At 51.8% G+C, this 24529-nt stretch overlaps 1 protein-coding gene and 1 long non-coding RNA gene across 4 annotated transcripts; one reads left to right on the forward strand and one right to left on the reverse strand.

Annotated features, from left to right (window-relative positions):
* Window positions 1-24: 24 nt before the first annotated feature.
* Window positions 25-15442, forward strand: TMEM268 (transmembrane protein 268). 3 transcript variants are annotated; one of them, XM_071574236.1, is made up of 9 exons: window positions 25-275; window positions 2015-2287; window positions 4551-4660; window positions 5533-5640; window positions 7103-7252; window positions 9293-9403; window positions 10875-10955; window positions 12736-12918; window positions 13699-15429. In XM_071574236.1, exons 2-9 carry the CDS (start codon window positions 2188-2190, stop codon window positions 13876-13878), a joined length of 1023 nt encoding a protein of 340 aa, XP_071430337.1. In that variant the 5' UTR covers window positions 25-275; window positions 2015-2187; the 3' UTR covers window positions 13879-15429. The 3 variants fall into 3 exon arrangements, with proteins under 3 accessions (XP_071430337.1, XP_071430338.1, XP_071430336.1); XM_071574235.1 differs by lacking the exon at window positions 25-275 and having other exon boundaries at window positions 2157-2287; window positions 13699-15431; XM_071574237.1 differs by lacking the exons at window positions 9293-9403; window positions 10875-10955 and having other exon boundaries at window positions 13699-15442.
* A 513-nt stretch (window positions 15443-15955) lies between these two features.
* On the reverse strand, window positions 15956-19077 carry LOC139681083 (uncharacterized). The gene is made up of 3 exons (XR_011699463.1): window positions 18913-19077; window positions 18500-18619; window positions 15956-16701 (listed from the first exon to the last, which is right to left on the reverse strand). It is a non-coding gene; the product is annotated as an uncharacterized lncRNA (long non-coding RNA).
* Between the last annotated feature and the right edge of the window lie 5452 nt (window positions 19078-24529).

Raw genomic sequence — 24529 nt, forward strand, 5'->3', positions numbered from 1 at the left:
AGTTGGTGCTTGCAGCTTGGGGTTATGAGAGCGAGGCAGGGGCACAGGTTTCCTGCCTTGGCTCAGCTGTGCCTGCTCAGCCTGTGATCCCACAGGAAAGAGAGGGCTCTTCTCCAGCACAACTTGGGGCTGAAGAACCAGAGACCTTCCTGCTTGGTGGAGGGACAGTGTGGCACCTGTGCAGTGCAGAGTGGGACAGGGGCACATAAAGGACAGGCAGGAGGAGGAGGAGAAAGCTGAGCTGCCTTTCCAGGACCAGGAGTGAGCTGGACCAGGTAAGACTTTGCCAACTGCTCTGGAAATCAAGCAGGACTTGCTGAATATTTCTCTGTCTTTAGTGAGGGCTGGGACATGTTTGACAAAAAGGGTTCATATCCTAAAGGAGGCAAAGTCACCAGAGGGACAATGGCATTGCATAAAGAATAGGAAGAGATGTGGAGAGACAGCACAGGAGTGCAGGAGAGGAGAGGCTGCTCCTCAAGCTGGCACAGGAGGCACCAGAGGCACCAGAGGAAGATTTGGGGGACTCAACCTCCAAAATGGGCAGTTCTGCACTAAAAGGCAGCACAGCCAAACAAGGTCTGTGCTGCACAAGGAGGTAAAAGCAAAGCTTTGGCCAAGGAGTTTGTCCTGGCTGGAGAAGGCTCCTCCCCTCCTGCAGCTCCCTGACAGGCTGGGAATGGCTGAGCTGCCCTGACCCTGCTGCACCTTCACTGTTGCCTCCTGGGGACTGTCCTCCAGAGACCCCAAATTCACCAGGACATCTAAGCCAGAGAACGTTGATTCATCTCTAAGCTTATGTGTCAGCAGCAGCAGCAACAGGGTGCTTGGTTGTAATTAGGTTTTTCTTTAGTTTTCTCTGGCTTTTCACTCTTTGCTGCTGTTTTCTGCTGGTTTTTCTGTCTGGATTTTCACTTTCCCTTCTGTTTGATGTTAACCTGGAGGGATTAATGGCACCAGGGAGTGAGAAAATTCCCTGTCTGAATCCACCTTTTGGTGCTGGGTGATGTGTGCCCATCCTGTGAACACACACACTGTACATCCCTTGTGCAATATGTGTCATGGTTTGATCCCTTTAAGTGAGAATTTCCAGCCCTCTGAGATACTTTTCCTGCAATCAGAACCTTTGTGTTGCTTCTCTTGCCTCCTTTCTAAAAGTCCATCAACCAGGGACTATCCTGGCTTTGTGCAAGAGCAAAACTGCAGCAACAACCCCCAGTCAGAATAAAACAACCCTCTTTGGCCGGAGAGCTGGTGAGCTCTTGAGGGCTCCTCACACCAGGAGACAGCAACAGGCTGCTGGTCCACTCAGAGGTTAAAAAGCAGAGGATGGTTTTGGAGAGCTGGTGCGGATGTAGCTGAGGCACGTGAGTGGAAGATCATTGAAAAGTAAACTTGGGAGTCTTCCAAGCTTTTAAGAGCCACCCACAGGACCTGGCAGGAGGTTGGAGCCCCACGTCAGCAGGAAAACCCGCGGGCACGGTGCCTGCTGTGAGAACCTGCCCGTCGGCTTCTGGCACTGCCCGCAGCACAGAGGGGAGAAGGGGGGAAAGAGGGACTCTCAAAGGCTTTGCTGCTGCTGGGTGAGAGCTCCTGCTTGACTCTGCCATCAGCACAGGCAGTTTTTCCCCCCTATCTGCACTGCCTCCTTCGTGGGGAGGGCATTTATGCCCGGGATGGTGAGTGGGGTGTGTCGCTTCCAGGGAGGGGCATTTCCTCCAGCTCCAGAGGGAGAAACCTGCTGGCTCCACAAGGACAAATCCTGCCTGTTCTTGGCTAATTGCTTACAAAATATGAATGCTTGAAGATGTCAGAGTTATTTAAGGAACATTTAAGGATAACTTTTCCACCCTGTAACAAACAACAAAGGTAATTGCAGCAGAAGGCGAGTTGTGCTTCCTGTGCTCAGGGCTGTCCAACACCTGCCAGGTGTGGGGTCCAAAGAGCAGACTCACTGCTGTTACCCTTATTTGGTGTCTCTGCAAGACTTGCAGATTTCTTTTTCTCTTTTCAGGGCTAAAATCTGCCTCCTGGCTCATGGAAAGCAGGATCTTGGGGAAGGCATCAGTGGGAGTGAGGGTTTCACAACCTGCCGTGAGGCTGTCGGTGCTTCTCAGCAGGGAGAGAGAAAAACGCTGAATTTCTCACACTGAAACACAGAATCCCTCAAGGAGAGGCACCTTCAGCATGGCCCAGAAAAGCCACACTGGTGGCACTGAGAAAAATGGGTCCTCCCTCCTCTACTGTAAGAGTGATGTAAGGGAAGGATCCCTGCAGTGGGTGACAGGTAAGTGAGAGGAGCTCATAAGGAGAGAGGCAGATCTGAGCACACCACCCTGAAAATAACCCCAGAGAGATTTCTCCTCAAAGATGCTCTTTAACAGCATCTCATTTGCCAAAGTAACTAAACATTATGGATGTTTCAGCATTTGGGGAAGGGGATGGAGACACTCTGACTTTTTTGGAATGCTTGGTACACAGGAAGGAATGGACATCAACCTACTGAAAATCAGGACTCTAGAAGTTCTTTTCTCCTGGCTTTCAAAGTCAAATTTGAGCAACTTGACCTGTAGAGTGACCAGCAGATTGAGGGAGGTGGTTCTGCCCCTCTGCCCCCTCAGGTGAGACTCCACCTGCAGAGCTGCTCCAGCCCTGGGGCCAGCACAGGGAGGACATGGAGCTGTTGGAGAGTCCAGAGGAGGCACCAGGATGGTCAGAGGATGGAGCAGCTCTGCTGGGAGGGAAGGCTGTGAGAGTTGAGATTGTTCAGCCTGGAGAAGAGAAGGCTTTGGGTGACCTAATTGGGTCCTTTTAGTATCTGAAGGGAGCCTGAAGGAAAGAAGGAGAGAGACTGGAGGGGCCTGGAGTGACAGGACAAGGGGTTTGGCTTCCCACTGCCAGAGAGCAGGACCAGATGGGATACTGGGGAAAAATTCTTGTTTGTGAGGGTGGGCAGGCCCTGGCACAGGTGCCCAGAGAAGCTGTGGCTGCCCCATCCCTGGGAGTGTCCAAGGCCAGGTTGGACAGGGATTGGAGCAACCTGGGCTGGTGGGAGGTGTCCCTGCCCATGGCAGGGGGTGGAATGGGATGGGCTTTATGGTCCCTTCCGTCTCAAGCCATTCTGGGATCCTCTGCTAACAGTTTGCTCCCTCTCTGCAGCACTACTTGAGAACCCACCTCAGGTGCTGTGCAGAGCCACACGTGGCTTTTCTCACCAAGACCACCCTGCACCTTTAGCACCTTTTTGCTGGCTCATGGCCCTTCTTGCAGTGATGAAGCAGCTCTGGTCACTCCAGCAGAAGTCAAGGAGCTGAGCCCCTCTGCAAATCGTGGGTACCTCAGCTTGGCACCCAATTCCTGGTCATGGGAAACAGGAAAGCTGAGCCCAAGGCTGAGCCCATTTGCTTTATCCTTGCTTTACACTCACCACATCCACTGCTCTGTGGCAGGAGGAGATAAACCTCAGCAAACAAAGAGCATCTTGAGATCCTGGAGGCTTCAGATGCTCCTGCTCTTCTCTTTTTTGGTTCATTGCAGTCACACTCTGTTGTAATTGCCTTGTTTCATGTGACATCTCCTGTTCCTGAGCAGTGAGGAGATGCTGAGGATGGAGGATATAAGTGGGGGAGAAGGAAATGGTGAACACACGTGGTGTTTCATCCAGCACAACAGTCTGGGAGAGCACAAAGTATCAGCAGGAGCAGCCCAGGGTCCACCTGGCTGCCCCTGGAGCTGCAAAGGGGAAGGAAAGCTGGGTGAGACATTTCAGTGAAACAGGATCTCAGCTGAACAAGCCACTTCCTTCGACCTGAACTCTTCCTCTCGATGTAGCACAGCTTGTGTAAGCTCTAGGTGAATGCCAGATGGGATGCCTGGAGATCACAGCTCTCCTGTGCTGCTCCAAGGCTGCTCCTCAAATCTAGGACAGCTTGTCCTCATGCTTTCCAGGCTCCTGACTGTGAGTTGTGTCTCTAGATGACACCTCTGATCCCAACCTGAGGTGACACTGGGAAGCTGAGCTCCTGGAGCTGATCCTTTCTGCCCAGGAGTGCTGCTGGAGGGGGGAACTGGGTGCTGGAAGATCTGTGGGGAAAGTTCCTGTGCAGCCCTGCCACATCCCAGACAAAGTGATTACTGGAAAGCACTTTAATTTGATTGCTCAAGCTCTTTCTTGTGGTGGGTGGGGTAGGCAGGCAAAGCAGGGACCTCTAAGTGGTAGAGCAGCCTCAGCAACTCCCAGCAGCCTGAGTGCCTTGTCCTTTTGGTTAGGGATTGGTGAGGCAAGACATTGGCTGAAGATCAGAGCAGTGTTATCTCTTGTTACCTCTGACTGCTCACCCCTGGTATGTGTTAGGGGTTTCCTCCCTCCTTGTAGGTTGTCTCCTTCACAGGCAGCTTCCAGAGCTCTTTGTGATGTTCTTAGAAATGTCCAAGGGGAATTCTGGATCCTTTTCCAAGGATTAGCTCTTCAGCCTTCCCTTTGCCATGTGCTCCTTATCTGCTGGGAGAGATCCCCCTGCAGTGCTCATGGCTGCTTTGGGCTCTTGCAGAACCCCTCAAAGACCAGGTGCTCCTGGTGCTCAGCATGGACACCACCTGCTCCACCTCCTCCTTCGACATGGAGCTTTGTGCAGAGAAGCTGAAGGCCCTTGGGGTTCAGGTGAGCTCCCCTTGGGGACCCTGTGGGATCAATACCAAAGGGACAGGCATTATTTGCATTTACAGCCACATCACAGGTGGCTTTGGGGGTTTTGGTTTGAGAGAAGCTTGTTTTGGTTCAACTTCAGCCTGTTCCCCATTGGTTACAAGTCAGCTGGGATGATCTTGACTTAAACCTCCCTGAAGAAACTCTTTGAACACAGGCTATAGTGGATTTTGCTTGAAAGTCACTCTGGTGGGACAGAACATCCCTGGGACAATCTGTCTTGTCTTGTCCTCTGCCATAAAAAGGCATTTTTTTTCTCCTGTGACATTCCCTGCCCTTTCCAAGCAGATATTACTCACTGCAAATGAGGCAAGAACACCAGTTTTTGGTCTGTGACAGCTGTGTGGATGGGATGGGAGGTGCTCTCTGGGGCACAGATCTGGGTTGCAGTGCCAGCCTGGCCCTGCAATCCTTGCCCAGCTGGTTCTGAAGGGACTGGCAGCCCAAACAGGAGGGTGGCTCTAACTCTCTGTTTGTGCTCTCTGGGGCACAGATCTGGGTTGCTGTGCCAGCCTGGCCCTGCAGTCCTTGCCCAGGTGGTTCTGAAGGGACTGACAGCCCAAACAGGAGGGTGGCTCTAACTCTCTGTGCTCTCTGGGGCACAGATCTGGGTTGCAGTGCCAGCCTGGCCCTGCAGTCCTTGCCCAGCTGGTTCTGAAGGGACTGGCAGCCCAAACTGGAGGGTGGCTCTAACTCTCTGTGCTCTCTGGGGCACAGATCTGGGTTGCAGTGCCAGCCTGGCCCTGCAGTCCTTGCCCAGCTGGTTCTGAAGGGACTGGCAGCCCAAACTGGAGGGTGGCTCTAACTCTCTGTTTGCTCCTGGGCAGGTGCCAACGGATCAGTGGAAAAGGTTGATCCAGGATGCTGTCCTGAAGCCTGAAGTGAGGCGGTACATGTTCTACAACTCCAGGGCATTCCAGATAGCCATTGCTGTGGTGAGGGCAGCAGGGGCTCTCCAGGACTGCCTGAGAGGCACCAACACCCTCACCCAGGGTTCCTGTGCCCAGGGAGGGACACAAGTTGGGTGGGGAACAAATACTGGTTTTTCCCCATCCTATTGGGTTTCTTTGGCACCAAACTGCTCAAATTGAGCCCCAATTCCTACAGTATTAGTGAAGGAGAAAAAAAATGTGTATAATGGCTATCCACAAAAAAAAAAAAAGAGGAACTAAAACAAGTAGCTGGATTTAATCCCACCCACAACATGCTGCAAGCAAAGTATCAGCCTTGCAGCAGGTGATTGGGTCTCTGCACCAGAAGAAGACAAGCAAGACTAGACAGTCACCTCAGTAACCAAAGTTCACTGGTTCGTTGGTCTAAATTAGAATCAGGAACAGAATATCTTCAAGTTAAAAACCAGATATCCCAGCTCACAGAATTTCTGTAGATGGAGGCACATTCTCCAACCCCTTACTGGTAGTCTCTCCAAAGTGGGCTGTCCATAGCTGGACGACCAGGAGATGCTCAGGTATCTACAACAGGCCTGAGTTTTAACTTGATTTTAAAAATCTGAAGATGTTCTGGTCCCGATGCTAATTTAGCCTGATGGACCAGTTAATTTGGTTACTGAGGTGACTGTTTAGAGCTGTTGTTTTCTGGTGAGAGAAGCTCCTCCAGTGACCCAACCATCTGCTGCAAGGCTGGTACTTCACAGTGTGCTGAGGGTGTGATTAAATCCAATTTGATTTAGTTCCTTTTCTATTTTTTGTTTTACATAAATGCTGCTATAAATGTCTTCTTCTCCTTTCACTAACACTGTAGGAATTGGGGCTCAGTGTTTTGAGGGGTTTGGTGCCCCTTTAGTGCCAATGAGTTATTAGAAGATGATGCTGTGACACGCTGTGCTGTAGATGTCTTAGTTCCTTCTAGGCAATCTCCTGCCCAAATACTTGCTCTGGGGAGTAAAAAAATTCAGTTTTCCCCATTTTTATAGAAAGGCCAAGTTTGGCAGCCCTTAACACAGTCCTTGAGCCCAGTGTCAGTGTCCACCATTGGAGCATTATTGTGATGGAGTGGCCTCTGCACCACCTTGACACAGGACCTTTCTAAATGCAGGCACCAGCAGAGTTATTACCAATATGCCTCACTGAGTGCATTTCTTATCTAAATGGGAGAACTCAGTTGAGATCCTTCCTGGGTATGAATCATGCTTAATAATTCACTCTCTGTCTTTGGTGACTGGTGATTTTTTATAATAAACTAGGGCTCACTCAGTCCTTCCAGTCCTTTCTTTCCCTTATATATTATTGGAAAGAACTCCTGTCCTTTCTCACCCTCTGTGTGACTTAATTTATGATATGAGAGAAAGGACTGTTGGGTTTTCTTCTTCCTGTGACTTTTCTCACTTTCATGGGTTTGTGACTATCCCCAGCCTCTAATTTTTTTTTTTTTTGGCAGATTTTCTACATGTCTCTCTGGACAAACTTTTACTCCACAGTCCAGCTGTGTTCCTTTGGACACTTCTGGGTGTCCATTGTCCTGGTGACTCTGGTTGCTGTGGCAGTCACTGCACTGGCCACGCTGGTCATTGATCGGCACAAGAGGAAGGTGAGAGGAGGCTGCCTGTGTGTGGGAATGTGGAGCCAGAGGAGAGGAACTCTTGCTGGGAGCCAGGACATCCCCTAGATGTATACAAAGAATATAATTATCCAGGGGGGATGGAATATTTTTACAGCATCCTGGGATCAGGTGGAGGCAGGAGATGTTAGAGAGCCATGTGGGGTGTTGTGGTGCCTGAAGTGGAGGTGTTGGAGCTGGTCAGGTTGGCTCAAAGCTCCTGCTGTCTCTGGAGGTCAGAGAATCACAGAATCATAGAATCATAGAATCGACTGGGTTGGAAAAGACCTCTGAGATTATCAAGTCCAACCCTTGGGCCAACTCCAGTCCCTTTACCAGATCATGGCACTCAGTGCCACGGCCAAGCTCAGGTTAAAAACCTCCAGGGATGGTGAATCCACCCCCTCTCTGGGCAGCCCATTCCAATGCCTGAGCACTCTCTCTGGAAAGAATTTTTTTCTGCTCTCCAACTTCAATTTCCCCTGGCAGAGCTTGAGCCCATCATGCCCCCTTGTCCTATTGCTGAGTGCCTGGGAGAAGAGACCAACCCCCACCTGGCCAGAACTTCCCTTCAGGGAGTTCCAGACAGTGCTGAGGTCACCTCTGAGCCTCCTCTTCTCCAGGCTGAACACCCCCAGCTCCCTCAGCCTCTCCCCACAGCACTTGTGCTCCAGTCCCTTCTCCAGCCTCATTGCTCTTCTCTGGCCCCGCTCCAGCCCCTCAATCTCTTTCCTCAACTGAGGGGCCCAGAACTGAACACAACACTCAAGGTGTGGCCTCCCCAAGGCAGAGTCCAGGGGAAGGGTCACTGCCCTGGCCCTGCTGGCCACGCTAGTTTGGATCCAGGCCAGGATCCCATTGGCCTTCTTGGCCACCTGGGCACACTGGTGGCTCCTGTTGAGCTTCCTGTCCCTCAGTCCCCCCAGGTCCCTCTGCCTGGCTGCTCTCCAGCCACTCTGTGCCCAGCCTGGAGCACTGAATGGTTTGGGTAGGAAGGGACCTTACAGATCCATCACCTTCCAGGGACACCTTCCACCAGCCCAGGTTGCTCCAAGCTGCCCTTGGACATTTCCAGGGCTGGGGCAGCCACCAATGCTCTGGGCAACCTGTGCCAGGGCCTGCCCACCCTCACAGGGAAGGATTTCTTCCCAATATCCCATCTAACCCTCCCCTCTGGCAGTGTGAAAGCACCTCCCATGCCCTTGTGAAATTCCCTCTCCAGTTCTCTTGGAGCCCCTTCAGGTACTGGGAGGCTGCAATAAGGTCACCCTGGAGACAAACCCTAACAAAGCACAGTTCATGCTCCCACAGCTGGTGGGAAGCCATGGGGGCTCACCAGCAGCTCCAGCTCCTGCTCTGCCTCAGGTGATGGTCCTTGCAGTCTCTGCAGCTTCTGGCAATTAATGACATTGTTTATTTGTGCTCTGGGGTCATGGTCACACACCACCTGCCTTACAACAGGTCCAGAACAAAGAGGCAGCTCCTACCACATAGGAGTTGTAATAAAATTATAAACCTAAGATTGGGCAGCAGAAGGTGGCAGGGAGATGGCATTGGGGTGAGAGGCAACCACCCACAACCTCCACTGCTTGGTGGAGGAATCACAGGAGTGTGGACATTCCTAAGGAGTTTTCTGAAGAAAGGCTTGATTCAAAATCCAGGGTGGGCTTTTTTTAATGGATTTTGGAGCAAATGATTCCTTCAGGAGGAAACCTGACAAATGTGGGGGTGCACAGAGGCTCAGGAAAGGAGTCCTTCCCTCAGGGACTGCAGGGGGTGGAAGGGAGAACATGACAATTGAAATCAATTCACCTTCAGACATTTTGTGTATAACAGAAATAATGAGATTTCTGTCTGCAGAAACATCTGCTGGTGGAGGAGAGACCAATCCTGATGGCTGGTGACACCACATTCTGCTCATGTCACTGTTTTCCTCTCAGAAACCCAATATTTGGGATTTTCCAGCTGCAGTTTGTAGCTGACCCAACTTTTGCTGCAGAGGGTGTTGATTTTCCTTGTATTCTTTCCCAGCTAAATGTGAACACAGACGTGAGGCTGGCAGCTGTCAACGAAATCTTTATCCAGCACAGTTTAATTCTGGGGATTACAGATGTCCTGGAGGGGCCACACAGCATCCTCAAAGTATCCTTTGTGCAAGAAATTGTTCATATCCCTCCTGGGATGATGTGGAGGGATTTATTGATGTTATGATCCAGAGGGTGGGATTTTTAGGAGCTGGGTTTTTTATTGGATAGCCTGAAGAATTGGGTATTTTTATTTCTTCTGTAAGTGGTGATTGAGATAGGACCAAAGGCAATTGGAAATAATGAATCTAAATGATTGAAGTGAGATTCCTCAGGGTGGACAATTATTCCTGGATGTGTATTATACTCATGTCAGGGATGATTCTTACTGCAAACAGAGTGATAAAAATGTGCCTATGGCATAAAAAAGAACCCCAAAATGCCCCAAAAGAACCAACACAGGGAAAACCAGTGTCCCTCTCCCCACCAAATCCAACATGGAGAAAACCAGAATCCCTCTCTGCTGCTTCTCAGAGAAACTTCTGGACTAGACAATGATTTAGAGCAGTCAAGAGAGCTTTAAGATCCCATTAAGGTGTAAAAAGAAGGTGAGAGAGAGACATCTAAAGAGGTCTGAAATACAGTTGGAGAGGGAATCCAGGATGAAGCCCAAGGGCGGGGAAGGGAGCAGGGAATTCCACAGTCAGGCTGGCAGGGGCAAAGTCCTGCAGGATGAGGAGGAAACACAAACCTGAATTATACATTTATTCACACCAGCAGAGCTCTACACCTCAGTAAGTGAGGACTAATCCAAGGAGCCTTTACCTTTACCTGCATGTCCCAGAACTGCCTGAGAGCAGCAAGTAACCCAGGGATTTACAATTTCTCTGTCTGCTCCAAGGTCAGATCTATTTAACCCTCTGGCTTTTATGCTGCTTCTGGATCCCCTTGATGATGGCAGGTTGAGAAGAGGGACAAGGGCACACCTTTGGCTGCCTCAGAGCTGGCAGGACTTGCATCCCCCTCATGTTGCTCTTGGAAGCCTCTTCTCAACAGTGTTTCTGTCCTGCAGACAAACACCAAGTATGGTAAATTCTGGAGAAAAAATAAATGGAAAATATCAGGAATAATTGGATATAAATGCAAATATAAATAGAGTATAAATAATACAAATATAAAATATATTTAGAAAATAGAAATAGAAACAAAGCCAAGAAAACAGGAAGGGGTTTAGGGAAATGGAGTCACTGTGCCCCATTAGTTTAATTAGATATAAGGTCACTGAGATGAGTGATGGGTAATGACCCTGGGATATACCTTTGGTCCCTGTCCAGGCTGCAGGAGGGCAGGGAGGAGGATTGGAGCAATGTCCCCTTTCTCTAACACCCCCCTTTTCCCCATGAGCTTGAAGTTTTGTCTTACACCAGACCCTCACAGCCCTGAGATGTGTTTTTGGGTCCTGGATGCATCCTGAGCATCCCAGAGGCACCAGCTGTGCTCCCTATGAGATCTGTACTGCCATCCCCATGGAGCAGAGGGCTGGGCTGTGGGATTATGGAAACATTCCCTCCTTACCCTGCCCATCCCAGCTGTGGTTCGTGCGCTTCAGCCCCGAGCGCTGCCTGCGGTCGCTGTCAGCCCACATCACACACCTGCAGAGCACAGCACAGGTAAAGAGGGTGGGCACAACCAGAGGGGCTGGATGGGGCCAGAGAAGAGCAACGAGGCTGGAGAAGGGACTGGATGTGGCACTGAGTGTCCTCTTAAACATCTCCAGGGACAGAGAATCCACCATGTCTTGATCCAACCCCACTGTGATCACCAGCCCAGGGCACAGAGTGCCCTGGGCTGGTGATCACAGTGGGGTTGGATCAAGGGTTGGATTTGATGATCTCAGAGGTCTCTTCCAGCCCAACTGAGAAGAGAAAAGCAACGAAGCTGGAGAAGGGACTGGAGCACAAGTGCTGTGGGGAGAGGCTGAGGGAGCTGGGGGTGTTCAGCCTGGAGAAGAGGAGGCTCAGAGGTGACCTCAGCACTGTCTGGAACTGCCTGAAGGGAAGTTCTGGCCAGGTGGGGGTTGGTCTCTTCTCCCAGACACTCAGCAATAGGACAAGGGGGCACGATGGGCTCAAGCTCTGCCAAGGGAAATTGAAGTTGGAGAGCAGAAAGAAATTCTTTGCAGAGAGAGTGCTCAGGCATTGGAATGGGCTCCCCAGAGAGGGGGTGGATTCCCCATCCCTGGAGGTTTTTCAGCTGAGCTTGGCCGTGGCACTGAGTGTCATGATCTGGTAAAGGGACTGGAGTTGGACCAAGGGTTGGACTTGATGATCTCGGAGGTCTTTTCCAACCCAATCCATTCTATGATTCTATGATTCTATGAACCTGGGCACACATGCAGGTCCCCCCCTAAGCCCCAGGGTTGGTGGGATGGAGGTGGGCAAGTGTTATGATCCAGTTATTAAAATTGTTAGAAATGTCTCTGCCCGAATTAAGGTGCAAATGGGACCAGGTGCCAAAGTCACTGTGGATTTTATTGAACAATAAATGTGAGGCAGAGAAAGAGAGAGAAAGAAATAGGAAAAGAAGGGTGAGAAGGAAAGAGAATGACAGAGATAAAAATAGACAATGCATCACCACTCCATGTAACCCAGACTTTCTATGATTTTGACACTGTTCAAGACATTAACATTTCAGTCCATCACACCAAGGACAACTGAGTGTTTGAGTGTCTTCCTGAGATTCCCCTGCTGTGAACTGGGCAGACTGGGGGGTGGATAAACTGCCTCTGCTGGTGCCCAGGTCAGCAGGAATTTGTTTAGGCCCTGTGGTATATGCCTGTCTGGATAATTAACTGCACACCTTTAATGAAAAAAAAGTCATCAAGAACCAAAGAAAGGCAAATTTGGAAAGCACAACTTGAAACAGCTGACACCTTGAGCTGTCCTCCTGGAATAAATGGGATAGCCTGAGGGAGAAGGAAATGGTACATTAGGTTAATTGTGTAAAAATTCTCTCCTCTTGGCCTTCAAAAAACTGTTTGTCTCTCTGTGGGTGTGTAAATGTCCTCTGAGCTGCCCTTGCTGATCGTGGCTGTGGGATGAGAGGTGAGGGGGTACCACCCTTCCAAAATCTCCAGGCTCCAGCTGAACCAACAGCTGCAGCTCAGGGGATGGACAGGAACTCCCCAATCCACACAGGGGATGACAGAACTCAGGTTTTAAAGACAACATTCTGCATGTCAGGCCATGACCATCATGCTGGGAGCAGTCACTGCCCAAGAGCTGATGGCATCGGGGCTGTGGGATGGGCATCCAGCTCCAGGGGCTTGGGATGATAAACCCCAGGAGTGAAAAACATGCAGCAGGAAAGAGTTTAAGCCCTTCCAAGGCTGTTCTCAGGACACCACTGCTTCCTGCCTTGGGAGGACCCTGAAATCTCTTTCTCTTCCAGGCAGGATTGAGGCACAGCCTGGACAAGCTCTGTGTGGTGATGGAGATGTCGGTTCAGCCTGACCTGGGGATGGAGGAGGCTCCATGTGAAGAGTCCCCTCTTTTATCCAGTGGGGAGAACCTGAACAAAGAGCCTGTGATGTGCAATGAGCTGCTCTGCCTCATCCCTGAGGGCCCACCAGAGGTAAGGAGAAACATCCCTCCCTGACAGCCACAGGCACCAAATCACCTCCCCCAGGCATCTCAACTCCAAAACACCCACCAGCCATGGGAGACACCTGCTTTTTCACCAGCAGAAGCACCTGGAACTCCACACACACCTTCTCCAGACCTGATGCTGCTGAACAGTTAAATCTTACTGAGCAACTAGTGCTTAATCCTCCAGGAATTCAGGGATTGGGCTTGTCCTTGCTGGAGGCCAGGGGGCCCCTGTTTGGAAGACAAACTCTCCCCAGGGGCTGTGCAGGGACCTGTTGTCCCTGTCCAGGCTGGGGCTGAGTCATGAACGTGCCCAGCCTTTGTCCCCTCCATGGAAAGTGCCTTCAAAGACTTGTGCCATGCTGAGGAACAAATGTGTCCTCATTCCATCTCAGCAAGGAGCTTCAAAAGGCATGATTTTGATTTATTTTACAGTTTCCCTCTTGCTGTTATTAAGTGAATTCAGTGCAGGTGCCATCCCTGCAGACTGAGCCTCTCTGGCTGTCTACAGGCAAAAAGAAACCCAGAGGAGGCAGTGACAGGTCCCCAGGCTCCTGGGCCACCCACGGGTCACTCTGTGTCCCTCCCCTGTGGGGACACTGCTGACCAGAAGGGGATCTGGGACAGTTATTTATGCCATTGGCTGCTGTCCTGCTCCTCTCAGAGTAGGACAGTCCTTGAGGGAGGGAGCAAATGGCATTTAATGCATCCTCTGCTCTTCCCATGGGTGGCTGCTCTGCTCTGACACTTCCCTTGCTCGTTCCAGGTGATGGCCCAGCAGCTCCTGGTGATCTTCAGCAGCTGCTACGTGAGGCTCCTGGTCACTGGGCAGCTCCCTGGGGCCGTGCCAGGGGGGCACCTGGAGCACAACACCGTGCCCTGTCTGTGCCAGTTCATCGAGGGCACCGTGCTCAGCACACGCCACAGCTGGTTGGTGGGCAGGTGATCAGAGGGGGCTGGAAGACACTGAGAGAAAAGCTGTCCCTGCACAGCATGTGGAGAAGCTGTGGGGCAGAGGGGGGGGGCTCTAAACCCTCATCCTGGACTTACCCATTGAACACATGGAAAGAGGACTCCAATAAAACATGCAAGACACTCCCCAGAAAGCTGCTTACCTTGGAGACCTGCCTGCCACTGACTCAGTGTTAGGCACCTACCCCAGGGGTCAGAAACAGTCCAGGGACAGCCTGGAGCTCCCGAGGGAAAGTTCCTACTGTTCTTACTTGGGGCCCTCAGAGAGTCACAGGGAACACCTGCAGGTGCCATCCCCACCCATGCCTTTGGAATGAAGCACATGGAAGTTTTCAGTATAAGGAATACAGGCAAACACTGCCTAGCAGTGTTGGGAATGGGATGTTTGCTCTGGGTTATGTTTGTGTCACACAGTTGGCAGTGACTGAGCTTTGTCCTGTGACAGACATGGGCAATGGCTCAGCTGAGGACTTGTCACACTTTCCACTTAGGAACAAGGTGGGGATGGTGCTTGGTACCTGCTGGTTCTGCTGCCTCCCCTGGGAGGATGGGATGGACATGGAATCATGGAATCACAGATTATGTAGAACTGGAGCACAAGCCCTATGGGGAGAGGCTGAGGGAGCTGGGGGTGTTTAGCCTGGAGAAGAGGAGGCTCAGAGGTGACCTCAGCACTGTCTGGAACTGCCTGAAGGGAAGTTCTGGCCAGGTGGGGGTTGGTCTCTTCTCCCAGGCACTCAGCAATAGGACAAGGGGGCACGATGGGCTCAAGCTCTGCCAGGGGAAATTCAAGTTGGAGAGCAGAAGGCAATTCTTTGCAGAGAGAGTGCTCAGGCATTGGAATGGGCTGCCCAGAGAGGGGGTGGATTCCCCATCCCTAGAGATTTTTAAACCCAGATTGGCCGTGGCACTGAGTGCCATGATCTGGTAAAGGGACTGGAGTTGGACCAAGGGTTGGACTCGATGATCTTGGAGGTCTTTTCCAACCCAATCCATTCTATGATTCTATGAAAGGGACCCACAAAGATCACAGAGTCCAACTCCTCGCCCTGCACAGGCCCATCCCCAAGAGTCACATTTCACACAGAATGGTTTGGGTTGGAAGTAACCTTCAAGCTCACCTCATTCCAAGCCCTTGCCATGGGCAGGGCCAATCTTCACTAGACATCTTGATGATCCACAGGATCAAGCCTTAAAGAGGGCACTGGTAGGGCATCCTGGGGCACTGCTCTTTTCAGCCTCCCCTTTCTGCTCCATTTTGTGTCAGGTTATTTCCTTTGGCTTTCCTTTCCTCCCCTCTCCATACTGCATTTGCACACAACATGTGAGAGGAGCCACTGGGGAGCAGGAGACTTCAATGTGTGCATGGAGGCCAGGAGGGAATGGGAAAGGAAGCACTGGGAGTTTACAAGGGGTTGTGTGCTCAGGTGGTGCTGCTGTCCTCCTCTGTCCCACAGCCAGGCCTTGCAGTGGTGTTTGCCTGACACCTACCCTATAGTTTGGTGGTGACAACTGGCCTAGGAAGTGGCAATGGTCAGAATAAAGAGCCCAAGGTCTGTGTTTTCCACCCTTGATGTGGCTGAGTGTGCATGGGAGACTAAGGGCTGTTCTCCACCTTCCAGCCTGCTCTCTCTCCTCCCTCTCCATTTCCTGCAGAGCCCCACAGCCCCCAGGCAGGGCTTGTGCCTCTCCCACCTCAACGAAGCTCAGCATGGCTCACAGAAAGCCAGGGGGGTTTTAAAATCAGTAATTTGTGTACATCTTCTGCTGCCACCAAACTGTACAATATTGTACCAGCAAAGGCCAAACCATCGCTCGGGGCAGCAAGAGGCTGAGTCCTGGAGCTTTGTGAGCTCCCAGTCAGCTCTTCCAGGGCTGCAGGATGACTCTGCTCCCTCTCTTATTATTTCTACCTCAAGCAATGGTGAGGCAAGATCCATCTCTTCCTACATGAGCAGCCAGATGATCCTCAACGTGGAGCCCCAGTGCTGCCAACACACGATCCCAGCAAACCCATTTCCAGGAGAAAAACCACCACTCTCCCAACCAGCTGGTTTTCATCCACCTTTACTTCTGGTTCAGCTGTCACAGGAGGGGGTCAGGCAGAGTCTTCCCCACATGTGTGGGGTTTGTGATTCTGCTGTCATTGCTCTGTGACTGTGCAGGGTTTGGGGGGTCCAGCTGTGGTCCTGCAGCCTCTGCCCTGGGGGGTGATGATTGCCCAGTCAGGGCAGCTTCAGCAGCTCACTGGGCATGGGGAAAGGGGTTGTACAAAACATCATGGGATTTCCACAAGAGGAGCTCCAAGACTCCTCACTCCAGCTCAGGAACTGATTTTACCTTCATGGAAAATGTCTGAATTTACACCAACATTATTGGGAGCACAATTTGGTTTCACAGTATAAAAATCCTATTCCCTGCTAGGATAAAATGGCTCCAACTCTTCCTCTGGTATTCCATGGCCCAGAAGTGCCAGGAGCATCTGACACACATTGGGAATCTTCTTTTTTCTGCCAACTGGAAAATTCTGGTAACAGGAGACCAATCAAGATGTTTTTCATGGTTGTACTTCTGGGTTGAAAGCAGATACATGGGGGATTTGCTGATATTTTCCAATCCCTGGGCTGCAAAATTTCCAGCAAATGGATTCCCTGGAGAAATCAGTGGGAAGAAATCTTGTGGCCTTTGTGGGAGGACCATGTGGGCTTTTACCGTCAGGACCTGCACTGGATGGGTTTGGTGTTCCTGGGAAGGGAGGCTGTTGCTTCAGGGGGTGCTGATACCTCTGCCTTTACATCTGCAAATGCACAAGAATGGGAGAAAAGGGGGGGATTTGGGATTAGCCAAGGGGAATGGAAAGGGACTTGGAGGGACTCAAAGGGACAAGGCTGGGTGTGAACTGGCAAGGTGCTCTAGAAACCTCCTGGTGGGACCCATAAATAGCTTTAGGTGTGAGGGACTCAGGCCAGGTTTGTGACATGGAGAGATCACCTTGCTGCAAGGAGAGGATAAAGAGCCAGGATTTCCAAGCTATGATACCACCAGTGCCTCTGGATCATCCACATTTCCCAGCTAGATCATTCCTCTGCTTAGCTCCTGGTACTCTGTCCTGGGCCAGCTCACCCTGGAGCAGCAGAGAGCTCAGGATGGGGGATGCTGAGGGCTAGAGGGATGTGCAGCCCACTGGTGCATCCTCCCACTGTACTGGTGCAGCCCCTGAATCCTTGGGGCTGGTGAATCCAACCTACCAGCAAAGCCCAGGGCCAGACTCCTTGCTTGTGCCAGCCTGGCATCTCCCCTGCTTGCAATTAAACACCCAGCAATTAACTGCAGAAAGCTCAAAGGAGCAGTTTGATTTCTCTCACTGATACACCCAAGTGCCTGCCCTGATCTTCTCAACTGGAGTCTCTGTAAAGCCCTGGCTCCCAGTGCAGGATGATTAACATCTTGTTTTTCTTTCATATGCACTTAATTAAGGCATTAGTGAAAAGAGACGTCCCTTTTCCCTCCTCTCCTGCCCTCATTAAGGATCCAGCTGTTACTTGGGGGAAGAGGTGATACTCTGGAGACTTTGTAGGACCCCCTAGACACGAAGTTCTCTTTCCTTCCCTCCCACACATCACATGGAAGCAGCAGGGAGGGAATGGCTCAGCTCTCCACATTCCCAGTGAGGCTCCAATGACAGCTCCAAGCTCCTGGCAGAGGTAGGAGATCACAGGCATGACCTGACTGCTGTGGCATCTGCCTGGGAATTCGCTCCTGCCTGGGTGAAGCTCTGGGCATGTTTACTCAAAAGCAACCAGGAGTGACTCAGCCAGACCAGTGCAACTGGTCTGGGCAGGGCAGATCTCTCCTGTGCAGAGATTTCTCTCTCTGCTGTCCAAAACTAAGTTTGATTTGACATTGAGGTTTAACATCTGAGCAGCACAGTCGGGTGATGCAGGAGCAGCTCTGGGTGAACATTCCTTGCCTTGGCTCGGATGGGGCGAGGAGCCAGAGTGGTCCTTGCGGTACCCACTGTGCCAGACTGGGCCTGACTGGGGGGACCAGCTGCTCTGGGGGTTTTGCATGAGTGATCTGCAAAGTCATCATGAATGGTGTGGTTTAAATGAGCCAAGAAAGGGCTGGGGAAGATTGGGAAGCAAGGCCAGGGATCTCTTGCTGCCTAGTGGGTTATGGAGATGTATTTTGGTATTTAACGAGGTGCATGAAATGACAAAGATTGTCCCAGTGACATGTGGCTCTGGGGGAGCAGGTGACATGCTCTTGCCCCTCTGATACCCCCCAGAGTATGTTTGTCCTCTCTTCCAAAGGCTGCTATTTGCTCATCCCCTCTGCCAGGGGCTGGGGTGGAACCATGCCATGTAACAACAAAACCCAGCGAGGAAAGATAAAGCAGAGCAGAGAAGAAACTTCTGTAACTTCTGCCTGTTACGGCTCTTCCTCAGAGGAAGACTGTGATCACAGGCACACGGAGGGATGTGGATCCAGTTCTGCCTTGCAGACAGGGAGGTGTGGAGGTGTCCTGTGACCCCAGGTGAGACCTGGCCCCTCCATCCCAACAGGGGTGTGGATGCCCCCCGGTCCAGACTCACTGTGTTGGTGGCCGCGGGGCACCGTCTGTGCCTGGCAGGGCGCTGGCTCCCGGTGCTCCCCATGCTCCGGGTGCTCCCGGCTCCACAGGGTCCTCATCTTCCTGGCCACATAGCGGCAGGCTGGGGGCAAGGGGAGAGCTCACTGCAGCAACCTGAAACACCCCCTACCCCAAAACCCCCCCCGCAGCTGAGCTGGGGCTCCGCACACGGGGGCATTGCGGGACCCACGGCAGGGTATGGCCAAAAGCAGCAGGAGTGGGTTTAACAGACTAAAAGGGAGTTGTTACTGTGTCTCGGATCCCGGCTGTGTTTCAAAGCGCTCCAGCCTTTCTCTCCCCGCAAGCCAAAGCCGTGAAACACGCCGAGCGTTTACCCTGCGGGAACCCCTCGCTTCCAGCTCGAGTTTTCCTTACCATTGATAATTACTCAAACCATCTCCTCGTGGGCTCAGCAAATCTGTCCTTCCCGGCCCGCCCGGCTCTGCCTCTCGCTCCTCTCGCAGGCAGCTCTGCCGTGTTTACTCAACAGCCAGGCTTCCTCCTTCCCTTCCTCCCTCCCTCCCTCCTTCCCACGGGGATGATGCTCCGGAACAGCCGGTCACGCGCGGGGCGGTGGCTCAGCCTGGCACTGCCCCCGGGAACGCTGCCCGGGCATGGGATCGCTGCTCCTCCCGGCAAGGAGAGAGCGCTCCGAGTGTTGGCTCCGGGGTTTGAGCCGGCCGTGGTGGAGGGGAAAGGAGAGGTGGCCTGACCTTGGCTGGAGGGGGTGTTGGTGGCACTTGTGGCTGCTGGAGGACCTGGGTTTGAGATGTGGGAGGTCAACCTTGTGCTGTGATCCCCGAGCTAAACTGGAGGGGATCCCTGCCATGGGCACTGTGCTTAGGTAGGCAAGAAGAAAGAGAAGCTTCTTCTCCTTTCCTGCTGCTGTCTGAACCCTGCAGGGACGTGAATATCATGGAATCACAGGATGGTTTCTGTAGGAAGGGACCTGAAAGATCATTTAGTTCCAAAGCTGTGCTGTGGGCAAGGATACCCTCCACTATCCTTCCATCCCCCAGTCAGACCTTCCTACCTTTTTATGCCATGTCCCATGGTATGAGGGGGCAGGGAAAGGTGACACCTCCAGCAGGCAAGGTGTAGGCAGAGACACTGGCCTTGCTTTCTCCAGGATCCTTCCCTCATCCCACCTCCAGAGCAATGATTGAGTTTAGTCCTCACTGCAGCCAGTTACTGAAGAAGTGCAGGTTTTGTACATCCTTTGCCAGACCCTGCTGCTCTTTGTGCTTGTGTGGTCCTTAATCTCAGTCGGGTGAGTTCTGAAAGCTTCTGTTTTGCCCTTTTACCAGGGCAGTGTATTTATTATCTCCAAACCTGGATCTTGCTGATCCAGGCAGGTTGGACTTTGGTTTCCATGGCCTTGCCTTGGAATTGTGTGAGGCTGGTCAGAGATATGGCTGAAGGAGCACAGGAGCTGCCCCTGGCAGTGCTGCACACCAGCAGCCCAGGCTGTGGCTGTGGGATCATTGTGTGAAATAGAGAGGAGCTGGAGCTGATGTCACACAACCAGCCCTTGGTCTGGGGCAGGTGTTCTGTGTTGGAAGGTTTGAGTAAGTTCTGATGGGCTAAAAAATGTAAAATAAAGGACAGAAATCTTCAGCTCAACCTGTTGTGCTGCTGGGTGGTGTTAATGAGAGGCAGAAGCTTGAGCAAACATGAAGAACACCCTCTGCTCTAAACCATCAAGGACTCCCACAGTGGGTCATGTGGTCCCACCTCCTTGCTCCAGCAGGGCCATCCCAGAGCACATGGCACAGGATTGTGTCCAGATGGATCTGGAATATCTCCAGAGAGGGAGACTCCACACCCTTTCAGGGCTCCTGCTCCAATGCTTGGTCACTGCACAGGAAAGAAGTTCTTCCTCATGTTCAGGTGGAACTTCCCGGGCATCAGTTTGTGCTTTTGCCTTTTGTCCCATTGCTGGGCCCCCCCCCCCAAGCAGAGCCTGGTCCATCCTCTGCCCACTCCCTTCAGGCACTGACAGACATGGATGGGGGTCCCTTCTCAGTGTCTCTTCTCAAGGCTGAACAGCTCCAGCTCCCTCAGCCTTTCCTCATCACAGAGATGCTCCAGTCCCTTCCTCAACTCTGTACCCTCTGTTGGAGCCACGCCAGGAGCTCCGTGTCTCTACTGAGGAGCCCAGAACTGGACACAGCCTTCCAGATGTGGCCTCCATTGAAGCCTGCAGGAACTTGTGATGGAAGATCTCTAGGTGTAAAAAAAAAAAAAAAGAAGGAAAACCCCCCAAACCCTGAGCAACACCCTCCAGACCTTCCTCCTGACCCCCCAACCTCCAATCCCCTCTGGAGGACCCATTGTTCCAGTTTACAGATGAGATTCCCAGAACAAGAGGAATGGTTGCACCTTGTGCTGAAGCAAGTGCTGAAGGTGGCTGGAGGCACAAACTGATCTTCTGAGGCTTTGCTGATGATGATTTGGCTTCCTCCTGACTCCACACCTGGTCCGTGGGTGTTCTCTGCCAAATGTCACTGTGGAGCTGCTGCCTCGGGTGTGCAGACACATCCCTCTAGATGGTGCTAAGATAAAGAGTAAAGATGGGTGGTGAGAGGCCTGGGAGGAGGGATGTCCTGCTGTGCTTGGCTTCTGCACTTCGGGCACTGCCTGAGGTCTCCTGGGTGAGGAGTACATCTCCTTCTCCTCTTGCTCCCAGGAAGGTGCCCATGAGCTCATCCAGGTGCTCTCCTGTGGAGCTCATCATGTCCGTTGGCAGCAATCACATCCCAGACCCTTCCTCCACTTCCTATTTCCCTTGGTGATGTGTGAGACTCCACAAATGCATCGTGATTTTCATCACTGCATCTTCTCCCACCCATGCACAAGATCAGACAAGTCGATTTTTAATGGCAAAAATCCATCTTGGCTGTTTTTTCCACTTCAACCAGTTTTACTGAGCGGCACAACTAAGACTCATCAGCTGAGTCCTCTCCTATCTCATGCCTCATTAACCAGAATCTCAACCAAATTCAAGCATAGATAATGTGTGATTTATTGAGGTGGGCAATCAAAAGGGAATTCAGCCTGGCTGCCAGAGATTGTTGAGGATTAGTGGGAAGGGAAGTCTTTCAGATCCACAGCTGAACAGATTTTACTATGGAGTCCCAGATGGGCAGTAAATGAGCTGTTGAAAGAGAGATGTTGTTAGAAGAGACTTTCAAAAAAGAATAGCCACATTCTGGTCTGGTTTTCATAGAATCATAGAATGGATTGTGTTGGAAAAGACCTCCGAGATCATCAAGTCCAACCCTTGGTCCAACTCCAGTCCCTTTACCAGATCATGACACTCAGTGCCACGGCCAAGCTCAGGTTAAAAACCTCCAGGGATGGGGAATCCACCCCCTCTCTGGGCAGCCCATTCCAATGCCTGAGCACTCTCTCTGCAAAGAATTTCTTTCTGATCTCCAACTTCAATTTTCCCTGGCAGAGCTTGAGCCCATCGTGCCCCCTTGTCCTATTGCTGAGTGCCTGGGAGAAGAGACCAACCCCCACCTGGCCAGAACTTCCCTTCAGGCAGTTCCAGACAGTGCTGAGGTCACCTCTGAGCCTCCTCTTCTCCAGGCTGAACACCCCCAGCCCCCTCAGCCTCTCCCCATAGGACTTTTCTTTCCACTAAGTATAAACAGGGGGAAGAACAACTCTGTGACCCTCAATAGCATTGATGAGGTGCTGCTGGGAGAGGAGAACTGAGCTCCTCTCCCCGTGCCTTCTGCAGAGGATGTTCCTACACACTGAAGGTTCCAGGGCACAACCAGGCAGCTCCCTGGCACAGACAGGCTGAGCTCCACCCAGGTGTGTGACCACAGAGCAACCTGCCAGGTAGGTTTTGGTGTTGGTCCTGTTTCTGTGCATTCAGCTCTGGCACCTGCCCCCCTGTCACCACTTTCCTTGGTCACTGAGAGAGGCTGTTAAGTGTTTTAATTACTCCCCAGTCTAGATTTGTTGGCCTGAGCCTTGTATGTGGTTTCTACAGTGGAGAAGGCTTGATTTTGCCAAGTTTTCTTTCCAAGAATGGCTCAGCTCCATTCATGATGAGCCCATAAACTGGATTAAGAGCTCAGGGACAGATTTTCTAGTATTTGAAACCCATAATCTGGGCTGGGCTTTCAGAACAGCTCAGTGCTCTTGTAAGCACCAAATTATGGTTGTAAGTGCTCAGCACTTTGTGGTTTGTATCAGACTGTTCAAGGCCATGTTTTCTGTGAAGCAGCAGCACCCACTGCTCCAGGAGTTTGGGACTAGCAGGGCAGTTTTCCCAGTGCTGACAAGAGAACTGAGCCTTTCTGACAATGAGACTTCCCAGCCTCTTGATCCTCCTTCTCAAGACGTGCAAACAGCTCTAAAAAATTAGTCATCAAATTAGTCCATGAGCTGCAGGCAACCTGCCATCCATTCAGACTGTGATTTTGCAGTGACAGAACATCATCTGAAGACAATGAGGGTGCAGCTGATGGCATTTCCGAGCATCTCTGCTGCAGCCTCCTCTGTGACCTGTGGGTTCTGCACAGACCTGAGTTAAACCAGAGCTGTTCCAAGGAGTGGGGTGGCCACAGGTGAATCACAGACTGGTTTGGGTTAGAAGGGACCTTAAAGACCACATTTTTTCACCCTCTTGCCATGGGCAGGGACATCTTCCACCAGCCCAGGTTGCTCCAAGCCCTGTCCAGCCTGGCCTTGGACATTTCCAGGGATGGGGCAGCCACAGCTTCTCTGCCCAACCTGTGCCAGGGCCTGCCCACCCTCACAGGGAAGAGTTTCTCCAAATATCCCATCTAACCCTTATAAGCAATCTCCTTTGTATCCTGTCCCTCTGTACCTTTGTCCAAAGCCCCTCTCCAGCCCTCTTGGAGCCCCTTTAGGAAAATGCCCACAATTTTCCCAGGTGTGTTGATGGATTTTACCCTCACCCCTTTGCCATGGTGGCACCATTTGAACACCAACTTGCTCAGGAGGAAATCAGCTGGGGGAGATGGGTGTAGTGATCTGGCCCAGTTCAGAAGAAAGGACAGGTGACATTTATCACCCAGGGGGTCACTGCAAAGCAGCTCAGCATCCCAAAGCTGCTCTGGAGCAGCTCAGAGGGTTTCTGTAAACACGGTGCTGCTGCTGTTTACTTGTGTGCTGGAAACAACCACAGGGAAACCGATACCCTGGGTTGGAAAAATCTCCCTGGTGTCAGGAGGAGTCAGGGCATAAACAAAGTGTCAGCAGGGCCACACAGGGCTTCCTGCAGAGCTCTGGGGTGGAGGGGGCTCAGAATCACAGAGTGTGCTGAGTTGGGACCCACCAGGATTACTGAGCCCTGCAAAAGACCATCCCTGAGTCACACCACGTCTCAGTGCCCAGGGAACTCTGATGTTGGTAGCTATGGATGACAAGACATGGGAAAGGGGATTTGGAGCCAAAGCTGGCATCATGTTTTTCCAGACACTTTGTTCTTGGCATGGGTGGTGGGGAATTTCTGTTGATTCAATCATTCCTCAGCTGATTGTGGCTCTTGTCATCTTGGTGACCTCTTTGCTGTGGCACTGGTGCTCAGTTCTGCTGCTGGGCCTGTGCCACCATCCCAGCCCATCTCTTCCTCTCCAGCCTGGATCCAGTCATGGCAAATGGCACATTTCTGAGTTATTAGTCCTGATGTTCACAAGTCTGAGGAGAGATGAAGGTGACTGCAATGCTCTCGTGGCAAAATCCCCCAAAATTGTTTCCCAAGGTGACATCCCTGCTGGAAGGAAGGAGGGGACACCAACACAACTTGGAAAGACATAACCATGGCATGGAAAGTGCCCAGCCCAGGGAGCATGTCAGGAGGATTGAGGAGTGAGCCAGCAGAATGGTTTGTCCCCCTTGGAGCTCTGACAGGTGTTGGCAGCGATGCCATCCCAGCTTGGCACATCCCCAGAGCCTCTGAGCAGAGACTGGCAAGGCAGGAGATCCCTCGGGGTGTGTTCCATTGCCT

This window comes from Pithys albifrons, chromosome 20, assembly GCF_047495875.1.
Source record: "Pithys albifrons albifrons isolate INPA30051 chromosome 20, PitAlb_v1, whole genome shotgun sequence".
Lineage (NCBI taxonomy): Eukaryota > Metazoa > Chordata > Aves > Passeriformes > Thamnophilidae > Pithys > Pithys albifrons.